Source organism: Xenopus laevis, chromosome 3S (assembly GCF_017654675.1).
Source record: "Xenopus laevis strain J_2021 chromosome 3S, Xenopus_laevis_v10.1, whole genome shotgun sequence".
Lineage (NCBI taxonomy): Eukaryota > Metazoa > Chordata > Amphibia > Anura > Pipidae > Xenopus > Xenopus laevis.
The window spans coordinates 86,599,948-86,625,983 of NC_054376.1; the positions used below are offsets into that span (position 1 = coordinate 86,599,948).

The 26,036-nt window shown below is 39.1% G+C and overlaps 1 protein-coding gene across 2 annotated transcripts in view; it reads right to left on the minus strand.

The window, feature by feature from the left end:
* Positions 1-14,925: 14,925 nt before the first annotated feature.
* The window catches only part of zdhhc17.S (zinc finger DHHC-type containing 17 S homeolog), a 37,168-nt gene continuing 26,057 nt past the window's right edge, over positions 14,926-26,036 (minus strand). For both annotated transcript variants that reach the window (XM_018255938.2, XM_018255939.2), the window contains exons 10-17: positions 23,873-23,973; positions 22,166-22,290; positions 21,919-21,981; positions 19,323-19,416; positions 18,336-18,419; positions 16,842-16,999; positions 15,972-16,066; positions 14,926-15,773 (exon numbers count right to left, since the gene is read on the minus strand). In XM_018255938.2, the coding sequence (XP_018111427.1) occupies positions 15,635-15,773; positions 15,972-16,066; positions 16,842-16,999; positions 18,336-18,419; positions 19,323-19,416; positions 21,919-21,981; positions 22,166-22,290; positions 23,873-23,973 (859 nt within the window). In that variant the 3' untranslated portion in view covers positions 14,926-15,634. The remainder of the gene's footprint in view (positions 15,774-15,971; positions 16,067-16,841; positions 17,000-18,335; positions 18,420-19,322; positions 19,417-21,918; positions 21,982-22,165; positions 22,291-23,872; positions 23,974-26,036) is intronic.

Below are 26,036 nucleotides of genomic sequence, written 5' to 3' on the forward strand. Positions count from 1 at the left end.
CTCTATAATGTGATTCAAGATATATCCTGGAACTTCCCTTGTAAACGGACTCTAAAACAACGCTGGACATTGAGATGCCGGCCTTGAATCTAAGGGAGCTCAATAAGAAAATGAAAGAAGATCTCAGAATTTTAACCCCCTAATCTTTTGCTTTCAGCAATAGTTGGTAAACAGGTGTATTCTGAGATCATTCTGACCTACTCCAGCCTCCAGTAGCCTGGTTTTTTTTTTTTTTTTTGGAAGACTTAGAAAGTGTTTGGGGTGTCAGGACTCTTATGGTATACAGGTCTGGGACCTGTTATCCAGAATGCTCGGGACCTGGGGTTTTTCCAGATTATGGATCTTTCCATCATTTGAATCTAGTCTACTAAACTTAAATAAACAAACTGGGTTTGCTTCCAATATAGATTTATATCTTAGTTGAGATGAAGTACAAGGTAATGTTTTATTACAGAGAAAAAGGAAATCATTTAAAACATTTTTGGATAAAATGGAGTCTATGGGAGACTGCCTTTCCATAATTCGGTGCTTTCTAGCTAATGGGTTTCTGGATAACATCAGCTATTCCTTCGACTCCCAGTGGAGTATAGGGCATCCGTGAAGACTCTCCATTCAGATCTATTTGTTGCTATTCTCTTGATCTCATTCCATGTCTTTATAATTTCTTCTTTCACTGATCTTCTCCATGTTTTTCGAGGCCATCCCTGTTGATTCAATTTGGATAACCGATCCCATACAATGTATTTGGTGCTAAGGTTCCACTGGGTGTGTCTTTACCTGTTACCTCTCGCACTATAATGTATTTAGGATGTGGGGATATTGTTGAAGGTCATTGTTGTGACAATAGCGCTGATAATGCTGGAAGCTGCAGGGTCAAAGGGGTGGGGCTGGGAGGTCACATGGGCAGGAAGCTGTTTGCTCAGAGAGGTCAGGTGGAAGTGGGAGTGCCTGCTGGGGAGGAAGTTGCAGGAAAGACTTGCTGCAGTGTGGGCTGGTGGATGCACAACAGAGTGGGATAAGCTGCAGCATCCCCTCCATTTGGACTGTGATTCCTCAGAGCTGCACCCCATGTTATGTTACTGGACTGTTAATCTATAATCCTTTTATACATAAGTGCAGCTGGAATACTCGCATTGACTTTCCCTCTTGCTGGACTGGGTGAATCTTATGTGAGACTGTTGCCTGGGGCCAGGTGCTGCCTGAAGGGACTAGGCCACAAATACACACTGAGTTGTGCTCCTGTTGAGCAGTTGTTCCCTATCAGATGCATAAAGGAATTGCTTGTTATGAGTTTCCTTGTACTGTTACCTGCCTGTGTGCTCCTTATGTGCCCATAACCCAGTCCTGTGCTCTGTGACGTCACAATTGTACCATTATTTACAAGTGTATCCATATTGATTTTACTGCACAAGCAGCTGTAGAGGGAATAAGATCTGGAATCCATTTGCAGGGCAGCAGCAAAGAAAGGCTGACTTATTAAAGTGCAATCGAGGAGACTGAAGGAAATAACTAGAATGGCTTGCTGATGTCTTAAAGGACAAGGAAAGGCAACAAAATAAAATCCCATTTTTATTTTCTTTAGTGAAATAGAAAACTATCTCCAATATACCTTAATTAAAAAATGTGTGCCGTTTTTATAAGAAACCTGACTGTATGCAGTGAAATTCTCCCATTTACTGCCGTGGATGGGAATTGTCAGGGTCAGGCAAAGATGTTTAACAAAGTTACAAGATGACAGCCCCCTGTGGCCAACTTTGAAAGCATAAATCATTTGTTTGATTAGGCCTTGTGGTGTAGTAAGTTCATGCTTATGTTTTGTATTCAAAATACAGCATTTCTAGCCTTATTCTATTTTAGACTTTCCTTGTGCTTTAAATTAAATATAAAAAACACTTGATGAAGCAAAGTTTACTACAGGGTTATGTGCGAGGAGCATCACTGAAACTGATAAGCATAGAATAATTAGGCTTGCTTACTTCTTTGCTGGAATCCTATCAATGTTCATTTACTGCTTAATAAACAGAATTCAAGCTGCCAGTTAATTGGCAGAACAGCGTGTATGCAATTTTTTTTTTTTTTAAAGAAAAAAATATCACGCAATGGTGAAACTATTACCAGTACCTGATTCTGTCATTACATTTTTCTGCCATTTTCCCCTTAAAGCTACTGAAGACACTGTTACTGTAAATCCGTTGCACATGCAGCTGGACCACTTGGCTCTTCTCCCATACTATCCAATTACATGTACTAAATTACAATAACATTTACATTAACCACTTTATTAATAGTGACAGGGTGGTTTATAAAGACACTTGTTTGCCTTAAAAATTTGTATTTTAGGTGCACTTTATGGGCGGCAAAGATTTGGATGATAGCTGCAAGGGAAGATTAACCCTAAATATTTAAATGGCAGTGGATGTTCGAGCAGCCAGTAGGTGAAAATAGGGAAAATTGCGTCATACTTACCGTGATTTTCCTTTCCTTGACCTCTCCATGTCAGTACGTATCGGGTTAGCTCCGCCCCTTATGCCACGTCAAAAACCCTCCCACTCAAAGTTAATAAAGCTGACCCCTGAACCCTTGACCAGTGTCCAGTTACGAGCTTTTTTTTTTTTTTTTGTGGTCTCATTGGGAAGGGCCGTACTGACATGGAGAGGTCAAGGAAAGGAAATCACGGTAAGTATGACGCAATTTTCCCTATTCCCTAGCCCTCTCCATGTCAGTACGTATCGGGACGTAGCAAGCTACCAATCCCGGGTGGGAGACCAATAATATAATGAAGCCATAGCAGATAGTTGCAATTAAAACTTTAATGTTTTCCAGCCGCAGATCTGAGGACATTGGAACCGAACTGGGAATTTTCTGCTGAGGCTATGTTTAATTTGTAGTGTGAGACAAATGTGTTGGGACTAGACCAGGATGCCGCCTTACAAATTACCTCCAAGGGTGTGCCCGCTTCAGCCGCCCATGAGGTTGCTTGTCCCCTGGTAGAGTGCGCATTGACCTTTTCAGGCTCCCGTAGACCTTGGGAGGCATACGCCTTCTTAATGACTGTCTTAATCCAGCTTGCAATTGTGGATGAAGAGGCGGCTTTTCCCTTGTTCTTCCCTGCAGGAATCCACGAACAAACGGTCTGACTTTCGGAATGTCTCTGTGGCCTTGCAGTATAAGTTTATTCCTGCTGCCACATCCAAGGCTCCTAGGACCTGATCCCCCTCCTCCGGAAAGGCTGGTAGGGATAACTCATCCTTAAAGTGGAATGGTGAGACCACCTTAGGCTTGAAGGTGTCTGCGAATCTTAAGACTACCCTGTCCTGGAAGAATACTGGGCTGGAGGGTGTCGTATCTAATGGCTTGAAGTTCTCCAACCCTCTTGGCTGAGGTAACGGCTACCAGGAATACCACCTTGAGGGTGATATGCCAGACCGAACATTCGTCTGTTGGATAGAAAGGTGGTGAAGCCAATGCCGCCAATACTAAGAGGCAAATCCCACTGAGGGCAGGAAGGTCTTTTTGGTGGAAGTATTCTGATAGCTGCTCTGAAGAACCGGACCACCAAGGGATGTTGTGACCACCTTGATTCTGAAAAGGCTGAAATGGCTGAAACTTGGGTCTTTCAGTGTACTGATGCTTAGGCCCTTATCCAGTCCTGATTGCAGGAACGCCAGGATGTTACCTACTGTCAATGAGGACAATGAAATGTGCTTCTCCTGACTCCAATGGATAAAAACCTGCCAGATTCTTTCATATCTGCTAGTGGTGGAATTCTTTCTGGATTTTAGGAGTGTCTCTATAACGACCTCGGAGAGACCTTGAACCTCTAGGTTCCGCCGCTCAATCTCCATGCCGTTAAGGCCCACGGGCCTGGGTCCGGATGGACGAATGTGCCCTGAATCAGTATAGGACCTGCTAGGGAAATCTTCCAAGGAGGTTCCACTGAGAGATGCATTAGATGTGGAAACCAAGGTCGCCTTGGCCAGGCTGGAATTATGCAAATCACTTCTGCTCTGTCCTCCCTGATCTTCTGTATCACTCTGGGAATCAGAGGCAGAGGAGGAAAGACATAGGCTAAAGTCTGATTCCAATTCTGACAAAAGGCATCCACTGCTCATGCTGCCGGGTCTGGTTCCCTCGAGTAGAATCTCTTGCATTTCGTGTTTCCTGAAGTGGCCATAAGATCCACTACAGGACGTCCCCACCTCTGAGTTATCCTGCTGAAGATCTGTGGATGCAGGCTCCACTCGTGTCTCAGAAGATGGTGTCTGCTGAGAAAATCTGCTTGGGTATTTTCTCTGCCGGGAATGTAGACAGCTGTGAGATCTGACAGAGTCTCTTCTGCTAGGCAAAATAATGGTTCCACTTCCGCTAGCAGGATGCTGCTCTTTGTGCCGCCCTGTCTCCTGATGTAGGCTACAGCGGTGGTGTTGTCTGAGCGGATCTTCAGCCTGCAGCCTTCCAGCTGGTTGCGAAAACTCAAGCAGGCCTGAACTATCGCCCTGATCTCTAGGATATTTGAGGATACGCCTGGAACTGGATTTGGCCATTGGGCTTGAGCTACCTGTCCCTTGAACTCTGCTCCCCAACCTACGCCTGAGGCATCTGTTGTCAGTATGGACCATGGAGTTGGAAACAGATTGGAGCCTCTCGCTATGTTCAAAGGATTGTTCCACCAAACCAAGGATTGATGTATGTCCGGTGATATCTGGATGCTCTGATTCAGATCCAGCCCGTCCCAGCTGCGAAGGAATGTCACCTGAAGTGGTCTCAATCTCCAATGTGCCCAAGGGATAAGGCCTATAGCCGAAGACATTATCCCCAACAGGCTCAAGATTCTTGAAGCCGGGACGCAAGATGATGAAATCACCTCTTGGATAGCCCTGAAAGTTGCCTGTTGCCTTTGTTCTGAAAGGCATACTTGGCCCTTGACCGAGTCCCACCTGGCTCCGAGGTACAGCAGACTCTGAGATGGACGGGGTTGGCTCTTGTCCCAATTCAAGCACCACCCGTGGGACTGTAGGGAGAGGATAACCCGATCCCGATGGTCCAGAAGTTGATCTCTGGATGATGCTAGGACAATCAGGTCGTCCAAGTAGTGGAAAACTCTGATTTTCTGCCACCGCAATTGAGCCACTTGTGTTACAAGGATCTTCGAAAAAACCCGTGGGGCTATGGACAGACCAAAAGGAAGTCCCTGGAACTGGAATCCCTCTATTGAGAATCTGAGAAATTTCTGGTCCTGGGGAGCAATGGGAACATGATGATATGCGTCTCGGATGTCCAGAGAGCACATCCAATCCCCCGGACATATTGCCTTCTTTACAGAATCCAGGGACTCCATCCGAAACTTCCTTGTTTTCAAGGTTCCGTTGACTGTCTTTAAATCTAAGATCGGGCGCCAAGCTCCTGATGTCTTTCTGACTAGAAAGAATACGGAGTAGACTCCTTTCCCTATCTCCTTCTTTGGGACTGGAACAATCACTTCTTGATGAAGCAGATGCCTGAGGCACTGAAAAAGGGCTTCTCTCTTTCCCGATTGACCGGAATTGTTGAAGGACGAAAAATGTGTAGTGGAATCCTGGACCCAAATTCTAGTTTGTAGCCCTCCCTGATTATGCTTTGAACCCAGGCATCTTCTGTAGAACTTTCCCAGGTGGCCAGAAAGAGGCGGAGCCTTCCTCCAATTTTTGGCCCCTGAGGACCACCACCTTCATAACGGCTTACGGTTATCGCTGAAGGGTTTCCCCTTGGTTTGCTGGAAAAACCTTGGCTGGCCCCTCCAGTTGTTTGGCTTCGTGTTGGATTTCTTATCCCGAAAGGAATAGGAGTCCGAAGGCCTCCCAGGCCTGTAAGGCATCTTCCCTTTTGATGCTTGCGGTCCTGAGAATCTAGGCTTCTTCCTCTGGGGAAGATACTGGCTTTTGCCTCCAGAGGCCTTGGAAATCAATTCCTCCATTCTTTTCCCGAAAAGGAGATGACCTTGAAAAGGAAGGGTGCAGAGGGCTATTTTGGAAATTGCGTCTGCATCCCATGACCTAAGCCAAAGAGCTCTCCTGGCAGAGACCGAGATGGCCATAGATCTAGAGGCCAGCCTAACCAGATCGACCATGGCGCTGGTCACGAAGGAGCCTCCCAGCCTCAATTCCGCCATACCTTCAAGAATATCTTTCTTGTCTTACCCTCTTGAAGGGCCTGTTCTATACAGGACACCCAGGTCTCCAAGGCCTTGGATACAGAAAGACCTGCTACTGCTGGTTTGATAGATTCACTGGCGTTCAAAAAGGCTCTCTTCAAATCTGTCTCCATTCGTTTGTCCATGGAGTCACGAAGAGAAGCTTGATCATCGACTGGCAAAAGCACGCTTTTTGACAGATTTAGGATTGGGGCATCCACTCCTGGGACTGAACAAAAGTCTTTGATGTCCTCTTCTCTGAAAGGGTACAATTTACTGAATTTCTGCTGGGTTGCACTTCTCTTTGAAGGTACTTCCCACTCAGATTTGATCAATTCCAACACCTCTTGGTGAAAAGGAAAGACCTTGTTCCTCTTTTTGCATGGTGGTAGGAAGGATGTAGACTGACCTTCCTCATCCCTTATATCTAATGCTTGTCTGACCGCTTTGACCAAAGGGGAGACTAATGTGAAGTCAAATGATGAAAGCTCCTCATCCGAATCCTCCTCAGAAGATGATCTGATGATATCAATTCCTTCCTCTGTGTCCAGAGGAGAAACCTCCTGGCTCTTTTTCTTGGTTTTAGATATTGCCCCCAACTCCTGGGCCACAGCTTCCTTAATCCAGGCTCTTAGGTCTGGAGGGGGACCCGAAGAGGTACTTGCAACCTCCGACATGCAGGACTGGCACAGTCTCTTACTAGGCAGGGGCCTGTCCTGAACAGCCTAGGCATACTCCTGGCTCCGTTTCAGGCAAGGTAGAAGGATCAGGCCGCCTCCTTTCGCTTAGCGGCAGTATCCATGGCACTAAGAGAAATGAGAGAGGCATAGGTTAGGGCTATACGTTCTACGCAGGCCCACCCATTGTTCCTTTATTTTTTTTTTATTTTTTTTTACCTCTCCAGGGGAACTAGGCTTTTGAGGGGATGCGGCTGGGACAACGGGAAAAAAAAAAAATATATAGCCTGGAATCAAACAAAGAACGAAGAGGGTGTTAAGGTGCTGAAGGAATGAAATCCTAACCCCTGCAGGCTCTCCCGCTGTCCCTCTTACCAATCCCGAGAGCTTACCGGTCTCTTGAAGAGGATCAGAGTAAGGCGGCACCGCAAGGCAGCTTGTCGGCTCAGCTGACAGGAAGCGTCTCAGCGGAAGTGACGTGACCGCTAAGAAGCCTTGCGGATGCGACGTTCTGCGTAACGGACCTGCCGCCTCCCCTCCTCCCGCTTCCACGAGATAAGGTAGAACGCCCCCATGTTAGGGGAGCGGCTCAAGGCGCCGGACGCTTTAGGGCAGGCCGGGTAGCCTGGAAGCGGGCGGAACTCCCCCCATGTGACTAAAAAGTCAGGATAGATCCCGGTGGGGTAGCCCTAAAAAACCTTCCGTCAGGATATGAACGGAAGGGAAAAAGGCTGTTCCAGGGCCGCCTTACGAGCAGGCCCTTGCTAGTTCCCCTAAAAATAAGACTACGCTCCAAAGGAGCGGCATAAGTGCGAAGAACAAAAAAAGACACTGGTCAAGGGTTCAGGGGTCAGCTTTATTAACTTTGAGTGGGAGGGTTCTTGACGTGGCATAAGGGGCGGAGCTAACCCGATACGTACTGACATGGAGAGGGCTAGGGAAAGTGGTTTGCTCCAATACCTGGGAATTGGCTGACCCTTTTGTGTTTGCACTAGTAAGGGCTCTTCCTAAAAGGGAGACTTTTTCCTGCGCTCCCCTGCATTCTGGATAAATGTGTTGTGGACAATTGTTGAGGACAGGTCCAGAAGCAGGTGATTCTTCTTTAATGAGCCGTCCTTCTCAATGACGCATGTAAGCGATGAACGGAGGGGAAGAGAGGTCCGCGGATTGTTGGTCTGGAACCACGATGTTGCTCATTTAGACCTGAGTCTTTTAGTCTTTGTCATTTTGGCTATTCTTCTATCCATTCAAAGGGTAGTTTTCTTCCACTTATTTCAGGTTTTGGTTGCCATTTTAAAGCATTTGAGATCATTTTAGCTGAGCAGCCTATCATTTTCTGTGCTTCTTTATATGTTTTCCCCTCTCCAAAAATGTTTTAATCAAAGAACGCTGATCTTCTGAACAATGGTCTGGTATATTTATATTTTCAGAGAGAAATGCACTATAACCAGCATGCACAACATATGCTGCCTTCCTTCCTTAAGTAAGGGCCGTAATTAACACCTGTTTTTCCACAGAATGAATGACCACACAAATTGAACTCCACACTGTTATTATTCTAAAGCCTTCAAATAATTCTTCAGTTATATAGAATCAGCAGCATGCACGTCATGACTTTTGGGTCTGTTGGTCTTAATACTACACCTACTAGTAAATTATTTTCCATGTTGAAATATAATTTCTACCAAAAACAGGGATTGATCAGTTAGGTTAGTGATGTCGGATTGCTATTATTCTGAACACAACTGTATATTTAAAAATGGCAACAATATGGCCTTGAGCATTCGGTTAATGATTGGTCCATGATAAATGCTTTTTTTTTTTTTTGCTTCCTTCCACCATACTGTTCTGGATTTCCGCACTGTCAAAGTGCCTGCTGTGTTATCCATCTCTGTGTGATTCATTATTAAAACCTTCTCACAAGTTCCTCTGCTGAATGTTCCCTGTGTGATCGTCATAAAGACTAACTCTGCCAACCGCAGTCCCAAGCACAATTGGGTTTAGTAAAGTGACAAGACATTTCCAGAGGTCCGGGATAAGAGAAACCAGACAAGCAAGGGCAACAATAAGTCTGTTAGTGATACATAAGGTATCAGAATACGATAGAGTCCATGTGGGATGCATTGAAAGGATAATGAAAGATACTGAGAGCAGAGAAACTATTTTTGCTAAGGAAACCATATCAGATGAGAACATGCATGGAAAAAGACATGCAGGCGCCTATAGATAAACTTGGGTAGAATACTATTGGTTTTACTACCTTTGATATCACTAAAAATTGCAGTACAGCAGTAAACAGTGTCTGAAGTTTATCAGAGCACAAGTCACATGACTGATGGCACCTTGGAAACTGAGAATATGTCTAGCCCCATTTCAGATTTCAAAATTAAACCTAATCAGTTTGCTCTTTTGAAAAACGGATTTCAGAGCAGAAGTCTGACCTAATGCATTTTGAAAAAAAAAAAATGTTTTTCCATGACATTATCAACGTTATCAAGTAAGACAAACACTACACTGAATTGTCAATATTTATTTGATTAATAACTTACAAAAAAATCAGATGTAGTTAATTTATGTAAGGAGAGCTAAATTCTGAAATGTACAATTTCTCTTGCTCACAATGAAGTACATCAAGAATCAGACAGTAGTAAAATAATGCTTGGCACAGTTAAATAAATACAAAAAGGAAAATGTACACATTCTATAGCTTAAAGTAAAAGGACATGTTCTTGTGGTTGGCTCACAACTGAATAATTGTGAAAGGAGCAAACAAGGCATTTAGGGTAAAAACAAACAAACAAACAAAAAACAACACAGATCTACCTGTATGCTAGACTTTACAATAGAGATCTCTAAATTCTAGATATGTTCATTTCCAACTCCAGCTGTATTTGCTACTGTAGTTACTGCGTGAGATCAGGCAGCCAATCAGTGGAACCAGATTATCAGTGCATATATAAATACAGTCTCAAATGGACTTCTGTCCCTTTCCTCAAAATACACTGGGGTATGTACAATGGCATTTATGTGCAAATAATCGAAAATATATATATTAAAAATATCATTAGGACAAAAAAAAAACATACCTTAAAATTTAACATGAAAAAGCCCAGCGTTGAGCTTCTAGATTCACTTTCCTAAATCTAGATTCTGTGGAATAAAACAAAATAAATCTTACTGTAAACTGTTCCCTATTACATATACATATATACTCTTTTTGACTACATTTTGCAACATAGGCCGAATTTTAAATCAGTCGCTTAGCTGCTTATCCCTCCATTTTGGTTTAAGTGAGGCAATATCCAACGTGGCGGTTCCTTTTTGAGTTGGCTTAACAGAGTTGCACATATGGAAACCAATCAAGGGCTGTTTAGTTTGTTACAACTAATTTATAGCTAGATGCCCTTTTCAGCAAAACATTAAAAGCAGGACACAAGAGGAATATACAACAGATATCTGCAGTCTCTGGCATGCAATGGCTAATCAGCAAAAGTCGCAAGATAAACCAGTATGAAGTCTGTGGATGTCAGTGGAGAATGTCTTAATAAAGTTTGTTTATAGAAAGATATCTGCTTAAAAACAAAGTCTTTTCCAAAGGCATTATGCCCATGACCATTGCTATTTTACAGGCTTTTTTGGGGGGGAAAGAACATTTGGCTGCATGCCAATCGGGGAGGGGGGTATTTTCAACACCGGCCAATAAACCATGATAACCAATCCTACAGTTGCATTCATTGTTCTACCTGCAACTGGCTTTAAATGGCCATTCACTGATTGGTTTCTATGGATAACTGTCCAGTGTTGATAAATAAACCCCAGTATGTTGAACTATTGTGTAGAAAAAGTTACTGAACGGAAGGAAAATATTCCAATACTACCCAACATGCTCTGCATCCATAATTCTTCCCCATAGGAATGGCTTCATAGTGACCTGCGCTGGAAGGTATTTTGGAAGCCCATAAAAGTACATATTGATCAAATTGTTTTAACAAAACTGATAAAAGAAAATCATCAGAGCTCATTAGGATGGCTGCTTTTATTAGTTCCTGGATGTCGCTAAAACACTCACTATATGTTACCCCTGCTAAAGGGATGGCCAGATCACAAATACAGAAGCCTAACATGCAACATTAACCTTGCCTAGCCCACACCTATGGCTTTCTAATGATCACAGCTTGCTATATGCTTAAAGATGGGGGACCACTGATCTAAACTTGCTTTTGAAAACTACAAATGTCTTTTTCTATACTGAGAACATAAACATGAATGCATAAATAATCCAAACATGAGCAAAAACCTGATCAGTATGGCTCCTGGGTGCTTGCTAAACTGATGCGCTTGTGTCACAGCAGAAGTGTAACCGGTGAGCTACGTTCTCTTACTACTGACACTGACTCTGCAAAGAAACAAAGGAAATACACATTTACAGTTAAGTCTTGTGCCTTGTATCCAGAGAATGGATCCTCCAGTACCAAACATTTAGCTTCTATATATACAAAACCAGCAAGTCCAGTGAAGGAGGAACTTGCAAATCAAGTATTGGACTGTTAAAAAAATGTATTTCAAATACTGAACATCAACTATTTACAATGTCACTGCCTGTACTACTAAGGCATGGGTTGGGAATACAACTAGCTCGCTTGATTACCTGTAATGTGAAGATCAGAGAAATGTACATATTCCAAGCAGCAATCATGCAGTGAGCTTGCAGGAGGGAAGAGTGCATGATGACAAGTTGGACTGGGCATTACAAAACTAATTCTAGATTTTTACATTTTGAGGGGGAAAGGGATTTAATGGAATGAGCAGCATTTAACATAACCGCAAAAAGAAAACAATTGAATATGTTATCTAGAGATTAACATACAGTACACTAGTCTCCAATGTGCAAGTATTTACACACTTCCCAGCTGAGGATGTTACACCATTAATAACAACCTGGTGAACAGATGTAAAACAAAGCGTACAGTGAGGAGGGCTTGCTCACTTTAAATTGTACCATTTCACTTCTTTAATGGGCCTGATTATACAAGGGTGAGCTAAAAACAGCAGCTATAATTTATTTGGCTCAGTTTACACGCTAACAAATCAGTTGAGTAAAAAGCTGCAAAATGGTAAAAGTCACAACATTTGTTGCTATTGGAAAATGTGCCATATTTTACACTTTTGTTTTCTGTCCCATTAACAATCTAACAATGTAACCTGCATCAGGGTTTTGCTGTTCTTTTGGGATCCTGAAAATATTCTAATATATACAGGGTCATAAATTGAACATTTCATAGTTTTCTATGCCTCAGTCACAGAATTACCATAAAAACATCAATGTATTCCATTACACTAACACATGTAGGAAATGCTGAGCCTACAATTAAGTTGTAAATTAGTACCTGAAGATCAGATCATTTGTAAATAATAATCCTATGCAGGCGTACCAATTGCATATAACTAATAGCAGAAAGTGTAGGACTGTTGCTTAGATAAGCCTTTGCTTAGCCCATAAAAGCACATGACTACAACCTTGTTTTTTTTAGAAACTCCTGCTCCTGACTTTTATCTACTGAAACTTCTCATTGTGTTAAATATATTAACATGCAGCAAGCAATTCCAACAGACCCAGGAACTGGCAAGCCTGAGTCCATTAAGCACAATGAGAATTTGTAACCTTAAAGCTGGCCATAGACGCAAAGATTTGATCGTACGAATCAACGTACGATCGGACTTTCCCATCTCCCCACCCTCCACTAACCATTCAGATCAAAGTCTTACCAGTCAGAAGAACAGATCACCCAATGTTCTGCCCCTGACAGCAATCGTACGATACTTATGTCTGACAACACTAGTGACAGTCTCCCACTGAAAATCGTACGATCGGCAATAAACGCAGAGATATTATCGGCAGGCGACAGAAATTTTCTAACCTGTCCGATCGACCAAACGACCGATCTCTGACGGACGAAAAATGTCGGGACTCTCCACACATGGTCCGAAAATCGTACGAATCCACGATTCGTACGATCGGATCTTTGCGTCTATGGCCAGCTTTAGGAACAGCAGTGAGCTAGAGAGATGGCAGCATCTCCGTAACATGTGAATAATATTTTTGCTCATTAAATCTTCCCTACTCTCAAGCAACTGCCAATGGCTATGCCCTCATACAAACAAAAATAAAACGATAAGTGTTGGAGGGCAGGGCAAGAAACTTCTATTGCAGTAAATCTGCCCCTGTAAGCAGTGTAACTGAATGTCTCATGGCTAACACAGAGGTTAAAGGGAAATATACCTCCTTTTTTACATGAACGCATTCAGGTGGACTTGTTAAATAAGGTGTATACGTAGAGTCTAACCTGCCAGAAATAAAAAGATTTTCTTTTTTTTCTTTTTATACACAAACAAACCTGATTCTGGTGTTGGAAAACTGCTTAGGTAAGCAATTCCCTGCCCCTCAATCAAAAAGATCACCGCCACCCGCAGCTTGTTCCAAATATAAGCAATGCACTCTGAAATGGAAGTTTTTCAGCTTTACTGAGCATGCTGCACCTCCACTCTGCATCTTCAAAGCTCCCGCTTGATCCAAAGCTTTAAAAACATTGTGCCTGCTTCAACCCACTCCTTCTGAAGACACCAATTCTGCCTGCTAATTGGATCGTTTGTAAGTCACTCGCATATTGCCCGCCCCTTCACTCGCCAGTGCACAATACAATATATATATATATATATATATATATATATATATATATATATATATATATATATATATATATATATATATATATATATATATATATATATATATATATATTGAATAAAGTGCCCCTCTTGTAAAATATAAGGATATTATAAGTCACGGAGGAGTTTCATGACCATATAGAAGCACGAGCCTGAAGGCCGAGTGTTTTTATACAGGTCATGGAACTCCTAGATAACTTCTAATATCCTCATATTTTGCAACAGGGGGTACTTTATTTATTATAATACACAAGTTTCAGTGAGTCATGTGACAGAAATGACAGAACTTACCGTACATAAGGATATAATTTACAAGATATTCATGTCTCGTTTGTATTATATATATATATATATATATATATATATATATATATATATATATATATATATATATATATATATATATATATATATATATATATATATATATATATATATATATATATATATATATATATATATATAAAAAATACACACACATATATATGTGGGGTAGTCCTGGCAGGTTTGACAATCTGTATGCACATTTTAACTTGAGCCAAGCAGAATGGACTCACTTAAAACAAAGTTGTGTATATTTTCCCTTTCAACTGGTGCACTGCTATTTACCTGCACATGAATTTTCTTCCTGCAAGTCATACAACTATGATATTTTAACCTCATTATGCTTGTATTTTAATGATTTTCCTGCATACACCTGCAAATGACATCTCTCCACAATGGGGCTTAGTTTACGTTCACAAGAACTAAATTGCACCAGTGCAGGCATAGCAATCCATTACATTTTAGCTTTTATTTTCTAACTTGCAGTAGTCTGAGCAAAACAAATTGCTGGTTAGTTGCTATGGGTTAACTGGTACAATTTAGGATCTTAGTTAGTAATTAAGCCCCATCTGTGTAAAGACAGTAGCTTAAATCAAATGAATTATGATTGAAACTGCACAATACATTTTGTGTTTGTTGCCTTAATGAAAGGTAAATTCGTCCATTTAATGTCCTTAAACTATATCTCCCCTAATCAGTTATTTCACATGTGATCATTTTTAAAGGCCTCTGCAAAAATCAGAAAGTGAGACATAGGCATGCCTGATTTGTTACATAATCCTGAAAAGTGAATCAGCTAATTATTATCCAAAACAATCCAGCTCATATTATTTTTGAAAAAAAAAAAACAAGTTTTAACTCTTTGGTTTTAAGTCAAGTTCCAGGGTTAAGTCCCAGAAGTGAATTTTCAGTTAAAAAGGTGTTTATGGCGTTTTCATGTTTTCCTCGAATTGTGTTATTTCACAATATATTACACGGAGTCTTGCATAATACCTGTAAGGAATGGTCAGGGACTTCTCAACAATGGGAAAGGAGTGTAAAGCATTTCATTTCCACAGATGCAGGAAACAGCGGATAGTCATAACATGTAGGAAACATACATTCAGTTGTTAACATTATCCTCATGCTCCCCTCTTGCCAACTTAACCTAACAAAGGTCAATAAACACTGCCAGATTTCCCAGGCTAGTATCAAGATTCACATTTTCAAAGACACAAAACAGCACAACTGTGGAAGATCACATTACAGGAATAAAATTGCCACAGTAGTTCAGAACCAGCCTGGCCATTTTGGGGATTAAAATAGTTTACCGCAAAGCCTCATTCCACAGAGTTTCTTTATATAAAACCAAAAAAAAAAAAAAAAAGGCAATGAAGGGATTTTCTTCAAGCAGAACAAGACAAGCATGTCAAGAGCAATATGCCATGCTTTGCTGTGAATAGTGTGATAGTAAAAAAAATAAATAAAAAAAAAAATGAAATTTACTGCTGTTCAAAATAATCCTGATACCAGGATCTGTTCAAATCAATTTTCGGTTTCTTCCTCTTTCTCAGTATGGGCACTTTGCCCTGTCCATATTAACTCTCGCTGATAAAATGCTGACAGATAGAAGGTACTGTGATATTTCTCATTAGCCCTACAAACAGCATGCTTTAGTTCAAGGGACGATTTTATGCGAGAGACAAATAGCCATTTTCAGGCAACACTGGAGCTTGCCAGAGTAGGGATGTAGTGTCGGCTACACCAGCTGATATCCTGAGCCTGAGGTTTGATCGTATTCGATTGTGTACTGTCTTGTCCAGTCCACTGTTACAGGGCGGATGAGGCCACAGCATCTGAATTCAAAGAAGTCTATAATGTTTCTGATACATCCATGGCTGCAAAACAAGAGATTACAAAATTATACATACAAGATATCAGAAAATTACGAATCTAAAGCTCTGTGTGACTATGGTGTCAAGAAATGGTCTTGCAACAATTCATCCTTCATCTTCGGACAAATCTGTAACAGCTTATACTGTATGATATACTTTATCACACAAGCGGGCTTCTACCGATAGCACAATCAAACTTACTTGAAAGGGCTTTCAATGGATGTTGTTGTAACTTTAAAGTGCTTGTATCTTCTGGCATTCATCCGTTCATTTGTTGTTATTCCCAGGCAAGAAATCTGTAGTAACAGTTTAAAAAAAAAGATTCATAGTTAACAGTTAAAGAGCTTTCAGGAGCTATCAGATAAAAACATGCACAGATCTTTTACATCAGAGTTTTATAGGGATACACCGAATCACTTTATGGGATTTCGGCCGAATCCCCAAATCCTTCGTGAAAGATTCGAACTGGAAAGGCCGAAAGGCAGGAAGTTGTTCTGTTCTATTAGACATCCAGTCACTCCAGCCTTTATACATTTTTGGCTAACTGACTATATTAGAAACATTATTTATTTTGCACAGTCTATCCATTTACCCAGAATTTTATACTAAACAATTCCTTTAAGCGTGTCAGTCACATACACATTCTCAGTGTGCTCTGTACAGCTGTCGAGAAGCTCAGCTTAGGGGTTGTTGCTAATTATAAATGGTTTGCCCATCGTAAAAGCTAATGTTACAGAGCGTAGTATTACATTCTGGTGGTTATTGCGCTGGTTTCTGGGCTGTTGTGTAATGAGAATCTGAATTAATTACTAATCAGCACATAAGTTAGTTGTGCACACAGCCAAGATAAAATGAATGGGAAATCTGCTGACTAGAAACACTGGAGTGGGGTGGCTAACAACAAGGCACCCCTAGTTAACTCAGCAACTGAAGGAGCAAGACTCAAAAAGAGAATTCATCTATTCATTGAACCTATTGGTAAGATTCCTGCATTAACAATTTCAGGTGATTGTAGTTGTTTTGCCCTTTCTAGTCTAAAATATACATTGGTATTCAGACTAGAATACTTACCTGGTACATTTGACACATAAGTAAAACAGCCACCCACATCAAGTGAAAGACACTGTTTAGAAACATCCAAAACATCCAGGGTGAGCATGTGGCAATTTGTGTAATATACGTCCAAAATCCATCTTTAGTATAAGTGGTATCACAATGTATTCCCCAATCTGAAAACAAGATTAAAGACTCTATTAAGGAAGCACATCATTCAGTTTCATCTAGGTTTCTAGAACTACGAAAGGACATAAGCATGAAATAAAAAGGAATCCTGACAGTTCATCCCTCCTTACAACTTCTGTGAAATAAGAACTATGTTTTGGCTGTACAGCAAGACCCAGCTGGCTTGTAGAGAAACTGGTCTAAGATTGCGGATCCATGAGTGGTAATGTCATGGGCTCTTAATCTAGAATCCCAAAATCAATTGGAAGTTCTGCTGTACTCTTTAAATTGGTAACTTGCAGAAACATTTAATATACAGGTAAAGGACCAGTTATCCAAAATGGTGGGGACCTGGAGTTTTCCGGATAATTGATCCTTCTGTAATTTGGGTTAATTCTACTAGAAAATAATTTAAGCATTAACTATATCCAATAGGCTTCTTTTGCCTCCAATAAGGATTAATTATATCTTAGTTTGCACCAAGTACAAGGTACTGTTTTATTATTACAGAGAAAACGGAAATCATTTTTAAAACTTTGGATTATTTGGGTAAAATGGAGTCTATGGGAAAAGGGCTTTGCATAATTTGGAGCTTTCAGGATAACAGGTTTCCAGATAACGGATCCTATACATGTACTGAAGAATTTCTAGTGCTGTGATAAAAATATTATGTATTAGTACAGACTTGGGACCAGTTATCCAGAATGTTCAGGACCTGGGGTTTACTAGATAATGTCTCTTTCTGTAATTTGGATCTCCATACCTTGAGTCTACTAGAAAATCATGTAAACATTAAATAAACCCAATAGGCAGATTTTGCTTCCAATAAGAACTAATTATATCTTAGTTGGGATCAAGTACAAGGTACTGTTTTATTATTACAGAGAAAAAGGAAATCATTTTTTAAAATTCTTATTATTTTGATAAAATGAGAGACGGCCTTTCCCTAATTCTGAGCTTTCTGGATAATGGATCCCATACCTGTAGCTGTATATTGGATGTATACACCCTACTATAATACAGCACTGCAGAATATGCTGGCATTTTATAAATATGGGGTATTAATATGAATATAAGCTCTACAGCCAGCATACTGTAAACTACATGGAAACAGATTTAACTTCTTCTGTGCCAAGTTCTTTTGACCTTGTGCTGCTGTATGTTGCCAGTAAACACACAGATTAGAATAGATCAAACTGGAAGAAGGAAATATAGAATTTATAGCGCCAGTAGTTTTACATTGGCACCATTGAGTCTACAAAAGGGACACACAAAGGGTTAAACAAAAAAAGGACATTTCCCAAAAAAACTTTGTAGCATTTGAGCAAGAATAAATATACTTACAAGAGATACATCCATATATCATCCAACATATCATGCAGAGAAGGAAAAACAGATATCCCATGAAATAACGATGGTTTCCAGAACCTAAATAAAATATAAAAATATATGCACTTCAGAAATTTACAGAACAATGAGAAAAATATTTCAGAAGGTTAATGTACTGGGCCTCTCTAAAGGATAACTGGGCTCCAGTTATGGTATTTCCACTTCTTGTGTGTGGAATGCACTGAAGTCTGACTAATACTAGCTGGCATTCAAGGCTAAATAACTTTCCTAATCAATGTAAACGGAACACAGAAAAGCAATAACGAGGATTAATCACTAAAACAGGACTTTGTTTTCCATATAAATGCAGCAAAGGCTCTACAACATGTGGCCACCAGCTGTTTAAAGTACAGCAAATATCGAATTGCAAAGGGTTTGCTGAAATTAGAAGATCTGACACCCATAATATACCCATCATATAGAGTCAAATTAAATAAGCAGAATATGAAATACTAGCATAGGGACAATTGGTTTAAGACTAAAGAGGTTAAAGGCAAATTCTAAACCTAAAAGTTAAAGAAATGAAAGTATAACAAAGCCAAAACAATAATAAAGCACTGAATTCCATTTTTATCTCAGCAACATCTACAAGGTGCTTGTTTGTTCTCCATTTTTGTGGGGGTTTTTTTCATTCTCACCCTACACTTCAAATACCAGTTAATTGACAACAGACCCAGAATTTGAACTGTAAGCTGCATTATAGCAGGAAATATTGTGAACGTCAGTCTCTAGAATGGCTTGAGTTCTCCACATAATAGGTAATGTTAAAAGGTGATGTGGCTGTATAGAAAAAAAAAAAGTATTTTCCCAATGCAATTTGGATCGAATGAATACGTTTAAACATTTTTATCCAATATCTTAACATCAGAGATTGCATTTTACGACATGACTTTTTAACTTTTACAAAAAGAAAAATGTATCTAAATCTACTGGAATACATACCAACACAGTTGCCAACCCATGGACAATGGTGGTCAAACTTTGCTATGCAACGATTGCAAATTCCACAGTGCTTGGATCTTACCGGCTTCCTAATCTGAAAACCAATTTCAGAAGAAAGTTATATCTAATTCAGCTACATGAAATAACGGAAAAACATGATCTACTGCACATTCAAAGCAAGTTTGGTGCAAGCTTATTTTTGACTGCACTTTCAGAAGTATACTCGAACATTTTGATTTATAAACGGCTAGTTTTCAAAGATACACATATCATTTCTTAGTAAGACAGAAACCCGGTATTCTGAAATATAGTTAAATGCAAATGTTTAGGCATCCTTTGGAAAATTACATATTTACCTAGTTCATTTTTTAAGTAAAACATTCCATACTGCAGGAATTAGTGAGCAAAAAAAAAAACCAACATATTTTGCACAGTTACATTTTATTTTATAAACTTAAAATAGCATAAGATCGAGCCGACACGTCACCATGCAACGAAACGCATGCGACATGTCGGATATTCTGTAGATACAGGAAGTGAGGGAGAAATCACAAGGTAAGAACTACATTTATCCGACTGTTGGATGAAAACGCTGCAAGCGTTTCGGGTCAGAACAATTTGATCAAATTTTTTCTTAAATAACCTCCCAGTCTAATTGTGAGTATATTCAAATTAAAAAACAATTCACTATGAATTTGAAATTCGACCTTTGATAAATGGGCATCTAAATGTAATTGAGCATTAATATTTGCATATTTTTAACTTACAAAATTAACTAAATATGTAATTTGGGAAGGGGTACCCAAACTTAGTTCCACTTTTAATTACCCAATGCCAAATGTACAGTTAAACACAAGTTATTTGCAATTAAAGGAGAAGGAAAGCTACGGAGGCATTTTATTGCCAATAGATTAGAATAGTGCAAGCTAGAACGCTATATTTCTGTAGAATGTTTTACCATACCGGAGTAAAAAGCTCTAGAAGCTCTCTGTTTATTTAGGATAGCAGCTGCCATATTAGCTTGGTGTTACATCACTTCCTGCCTGAGTCTTTCCCTGCTCACTTATAGCTCTGGGCTCAGATTACAGCAGAGAAGGGGGGGGGGGGGAAGAGGAGCAAACTGAGCATGCTCACGCCCACGGCAAGGAGGTTTAAGATGAAGGCAGGAAGTCTGATACAGAAGTCCGTGTGTACACAATAGAAGGAACGAAATGCAATGTTTCTTTTGACAGAGGACTCAGAGCAGCACTACTTTGAGGGTTTACGGGTATATTTTGGTGGACCTTTCCGATAAGGCTTACTTGTTTTAACCTTTCCTTCTACAACAAAGTAACAATCAAAGGAACATCTTGTGTGGATATATTAATAATCTGGATTATTGCATTTACATAGATAAATGGGATTTACTGTATTTTTGCCTTAGGAAATAGATTTTTCAGAAATATTGTGCCTCTAGAAATGTACCGATTGTACAAATCCTTATGTGGAGGCAAATAAAATGGCAGCCATTGTTCTTTTAATTCACGAATGTACCGGTAGATGAAAATAAATGTAAGAAAAACACTACTTATTTTTTTTCCCTTTCTCTTTTGTATTTTTTTAGTTTCCTGGTCTTCTACAAACACAAACTGAATATTTTGTAGAAATAAACCATAGACTGCATTTATAGAATATTTAGCCTATTACCTACATACCTTTCAACATCAATCAGTCAACAGTATTTTTTTTTTCTTTCTAGGAATCGGCAACACTTGACAACAACAAACCCAGCATTCCCCACAAGGTGGTAAACAAGGCAGAACGGTGTTGTGCTACAATGCAGGTACTGCACTTTCCCGACTGGTTTAAGTCGCCTCCATGGTGGAAACAACTGGCTCATGCTGGCAGAATGCTTATAGTGTTATTTTTAATTTTGCAAAGTATCCCTGACCTGGGGTCACTACTTAAATTAATACAGGCCAGATTTCAGAATCCTTATCTTAATATCTTAATGTGGCAGTACTGCTTAAAGCAGTCTTTACTCATACAGTAATATATAATTAAACAATGATCCCACCTTAAGAGCATTAAAGCTGGTTGGACATAAGCGTTAAGAATTAACCCAACTCACCCATCACTATTTTTGTAAGGCCCTCCCATTATGTAACTAATATCCTAACCATCTGGATTTGTCTGCTCAAAACTGAAAATTCTTTTGACTAGTAACCCTTATCTGTAAACAGCCATCAATCTTTATACTATATTGCAGTGGTCCCCAATCAGTGGCTAGTGAGTAACATGTTGCTCACCTACCCCTTGGATGTTGCTCCTGTTGGTCTTAAAGCAGCTGCTTATTTTTTAACTCCTGGCTTAGAGGCATGTTTTAGTTGCATAAAAAACAGATGTACTGCCAGAGCCTTCTGTAGACTGCCAGTCCAAATAGGTGCTAGCGAAAAGAAAATCACAGCCCTTATTTTGTAGCACCCAGCACTGCTCTACAACTCTTTTTACACCTGGATGTTACTCGCGGATAACAAAGGTTTGGGAGCCCCGTTATTTTGTATTTACAGTGCTGTATCACAAAACACTGAACTGAAGAGTACAGCAAACTACTTACCAAACAGGTACTGCAAAAAATACTCAGATCTAGACTCCCTGTTTCAGCAAGTTCCACTATTGTCTGTAAAGCATAAAGAGGAAAACATACAAAATATAGAGTTAGTTGCCTGGTTACCACATTGTTGGAACACAGACAAAGCCAAACAGAAATATTGCAAACTTTTGGTTACACCAGTTTCTAAAGAGTACAGCAAAATATTTCACGAGTGAAGGCGACTGTTACAGTTCTATGAAAAAATAACTACCTTCTTCTTTTGTTCTTCTGTAGCTTTAATAGTTCCAGCGTCAGATTTCCAAGATTTTCCAAAATTGTAAAAGAGGGCAACACTATTTGCTAGGAATGGTAGATGGATGAACAGAAAACTCAGATGTGCTGATGATTAAGGAAATCTAAGAAACAGAATATTGTTTCCAAGGTCATTTACCAACAATGCCATATAATGCCCAGTTGAAAACAAGGCGCTGCTAGTTCTTGGGATGGGATAACAAACACACTAGCAGCCCTGAGGGAGGAGTTTATAAATTAAGAGATAAAGGCTAACTTAAATTTGTGATTATGATAGACAAAAAGTGTGTTCATGCCCTATTTACTTTATTTTTCAAATGTTGAACTCAACTTTCACCCACTGATAAATACACTTCTGAAACACCCATAGTTATGAATAGAATGGGAAGGGGCGGGGGGTTGAGTTGAGCTCTAATCTCACGTTTTGGTAAATTGACCTCATTAAGAGCAATTAATGGAATTCAGCTGAAAACAAAATTTGTCAATTAATACATTTAAGATGTCATAAGTATGTAATGTTTATATAATAAATAAATATCTTTACTTTTTTTAAAAATATTTTTAAAAATATAGTAGCTGCAACAAAATGGGTTATAAATGGGGTCAATTTAGTCATAGGTCTTTGGAGTTCCAGACAAAATGTTAAAAGCCATAAAATGCATATGCTGCAAATCTAGGCAGACATCCTCATCTAGTTAAAGGGATTATCTAAGGCTTCATAGTGTTATAGCTGCATTTTAAAACATTGCAAACCATGTAATAAGAGAAAACGGATATCTCAGTCTCAACAGACCAACAAAAACATTCTGTATTAGTCAGCAGACAAGACCGACCCCTTGGAATCAAATACTTTTCAGCCCCTGAAATGAACGATCTGTTTTACTTATTACTTTCAGTCAATTCAACACCAAAAAGCCACAGGCTCTGAAAATATATATCATGTTTCCTTCAATCTGTGTAAATTTTAGTGCTTGAGTACCATACAGTGTATTGGAAACTCTGGACAAGAGAGTAAAGGAGCTCACTATCATTACAGGTAAAATGAAGCCCCAGACAAAGTACTGTTGCAGTACTTGGTTTCTATTGACAGAGCTGACATTAGTGTTAGACTATTACACATCCACCATCAAAATTTACAGAGTGTTATGGATTCATGCAGAGTGTATTCTCCTGGCAGAAAGTCCAGAAAAGAGTCCACTGCTTCAGAGTCTAAAGACATCCATATATACACCACTGCAGCTGATGCTTGTCATTTCCATGGTGAAGCTTGTGTGTGGCTACTTTTGTTAGTGGCTGCAGCATATTCTATTTTATATGGCGAGTGATTTTATTAGTACTCGTGAGTTACCTTTATACATAATGCTAAACTTATCCATTTAAGCATTTTGATAAAAAAAAAAAATTCTATTGGAGGAAAGAGCAGAACACTCACCACTTACACAGATAGCAACTGTCCACAAAAAGCAAGTGATCACTGCAGTAAGATAATATAAAATGTAATCAATGAAACAATATACACAATGCAAACGGAATGACATAGTTCCCAGAATAGTGCTGCTACACGGTTATCTCAAAATTTGCAAGTTATCTGCAAATTAAGCTTTGTAGCAACAACATAAATGGTTATTGGAAGCAAACACGCTAAAGCAGACCAAGCAAAGGATATCATTCCAGAACCAAAAGAACCAGGTGACATACATCCAGAATTTGGTTGCCAGGTATATACCAAGGGGGAGGGCACTATGCATTGAGTGATCGAAAAACGATCTGTAAGAGAAAGATTAAAAAAATTAAGTTGTTAGACTGGGTTCCTTGCTGAAATTTTTCTTCTTAAAGTGATACTGACACTTAAAAACTACTCTTTAAAATATGAATTACATTAAAAGTTACCTATAGGTCAGAGGTTTATTTTTGTAAGTAATTCTTAGTTAAAGTTTCTAAACCTGACTGTCCCATCTCAACCGGTCAGTTAAAGTTTCTAATACAGAGCTACTAAATAGGTTGGTGCTATATTAATACATGTTAATAATAATAATTCTAACAGACTACTGCTGCACAAATATGGCAGCCACATCATACAGGAACATAGGGCACCAGAAAAGTTAATGTAAAAGCATTGTGCAAATACTTTATGGTAGCTTTCAAAGGCAATAATATGATAGATGTAAAAAAAAGTTTAATTTCTGGTGTCCATATCGCTTTAAATTAAAGTTGTATAATGGTGGCAATGAACTCTCTGGCCTAAGGCAAATGAATACATATTGTTTCATTTCAGACCAGCGAGAAGCTTAATACTAATAGTACATTTTCAGGCTAAAATTTTTCCCCTATGTGTGCATGGATGTGTGTTACTGCACAAATGGAGCTGTCAGCAGGCCAATCAGCTATTCACTTCTGATGGGAAAAAGATATTGTATGCCATTAGCCTATACGAACAAACTCGCTTCAAGACTGTGGAGTATTATTAAATCAAGCACCAATGCAAAGTTAAAAGCGGCTATACATGGACAATTCTATGTAGGTATCTGACCGACTGAAAAATGAAGGCAAATAAAAAGTTGTTCCAATGAAGAAGCGGCTATGGCGGAGCTCACTGCGGCGTGCAGCGATCCCTTCCTGGTCGCAGCTATCGCGAGACTTCGGGTGTCAGCCCCATACACTCCAATCTCACACAAATTATTCCTCGCTAGCAGCGCTGGCCATTCAACGAAGGGAACACCGATGTTAATATCAATCCAGCTTTATTGTTTCACACAGTGCAGAGTTATGTTCACAGTGGGTGCGCTATATCAAAACCTACGAGTTTCGTGTCTACGTGATCGACACTTCCTCAGGGTTACAATTACATCACGTGTCTAAGTGTTTAAATAGGGTCCAAGTGCAAATCAATTCACATTTAAAGGTGCAGTATGTGTAAATAGTTATTAAAAATGTATACATTCATAAAATTATATCAAGATACATGAAAAATATAATCGTGCATATTGTTAAAGTGCAAGTGCTTGTTTGTATTATATATTATAAATAAATAGATTAAGGAATTTTCCAAAGTTTATACATTTTGTATGATTGTTCGTGATTTAAACTAATATATATATATATATATATATATATATATATATATATATATATATATATATATATATATATATATATATATATATATATATATATACACACAATAAATTTAATATCAATCATCATATCTATCTTGATCTTTATTTTTACTCAATTTAATTAAATTATTTGTCCACATCTTAAATGCAATCAATTAAATAGAATAAAATAAAAATGCCCAACATGTATTTTTTATGTTGTTGTTTCTTAACACGTTAGAATAATAATAATATAATATAAATATAATTGATGTACTTTCAATGGATAGAACACTGAATTAATTAATTAGTTATTATGTTCAGGGGACATTTATTCTGTCACTTTATATTCAAATTCTAATGTCTTCAATTTCTCTTTAAATAATAACAAGTTGCTTAGAATTAGCCATTATCTAACATACTAAAACTTTAACTTGAAGGTGAACCACCCCATTAACAGATGGATAGAACACAAGGGAACACACACAGTAGCCAGATCCTCTAGTGCTATGGCAAGTCAGTCTGACCTGTATATATCCGATATGTAAAAAAAAAGCACGTAGTAAAAAATGACTAAAACAATGGATTTTTCTAATATGATCTGGTGTAGGATACATAATGCATGTGAGCTGTGCAGATTTAGAGCCAAGAAACAGAACGTATTTGTGCAAGCGTAGATAAATAAAAAAAAAATATATATCAGGCCTTTAATAATCCCTAAATTCTTTAATGTGA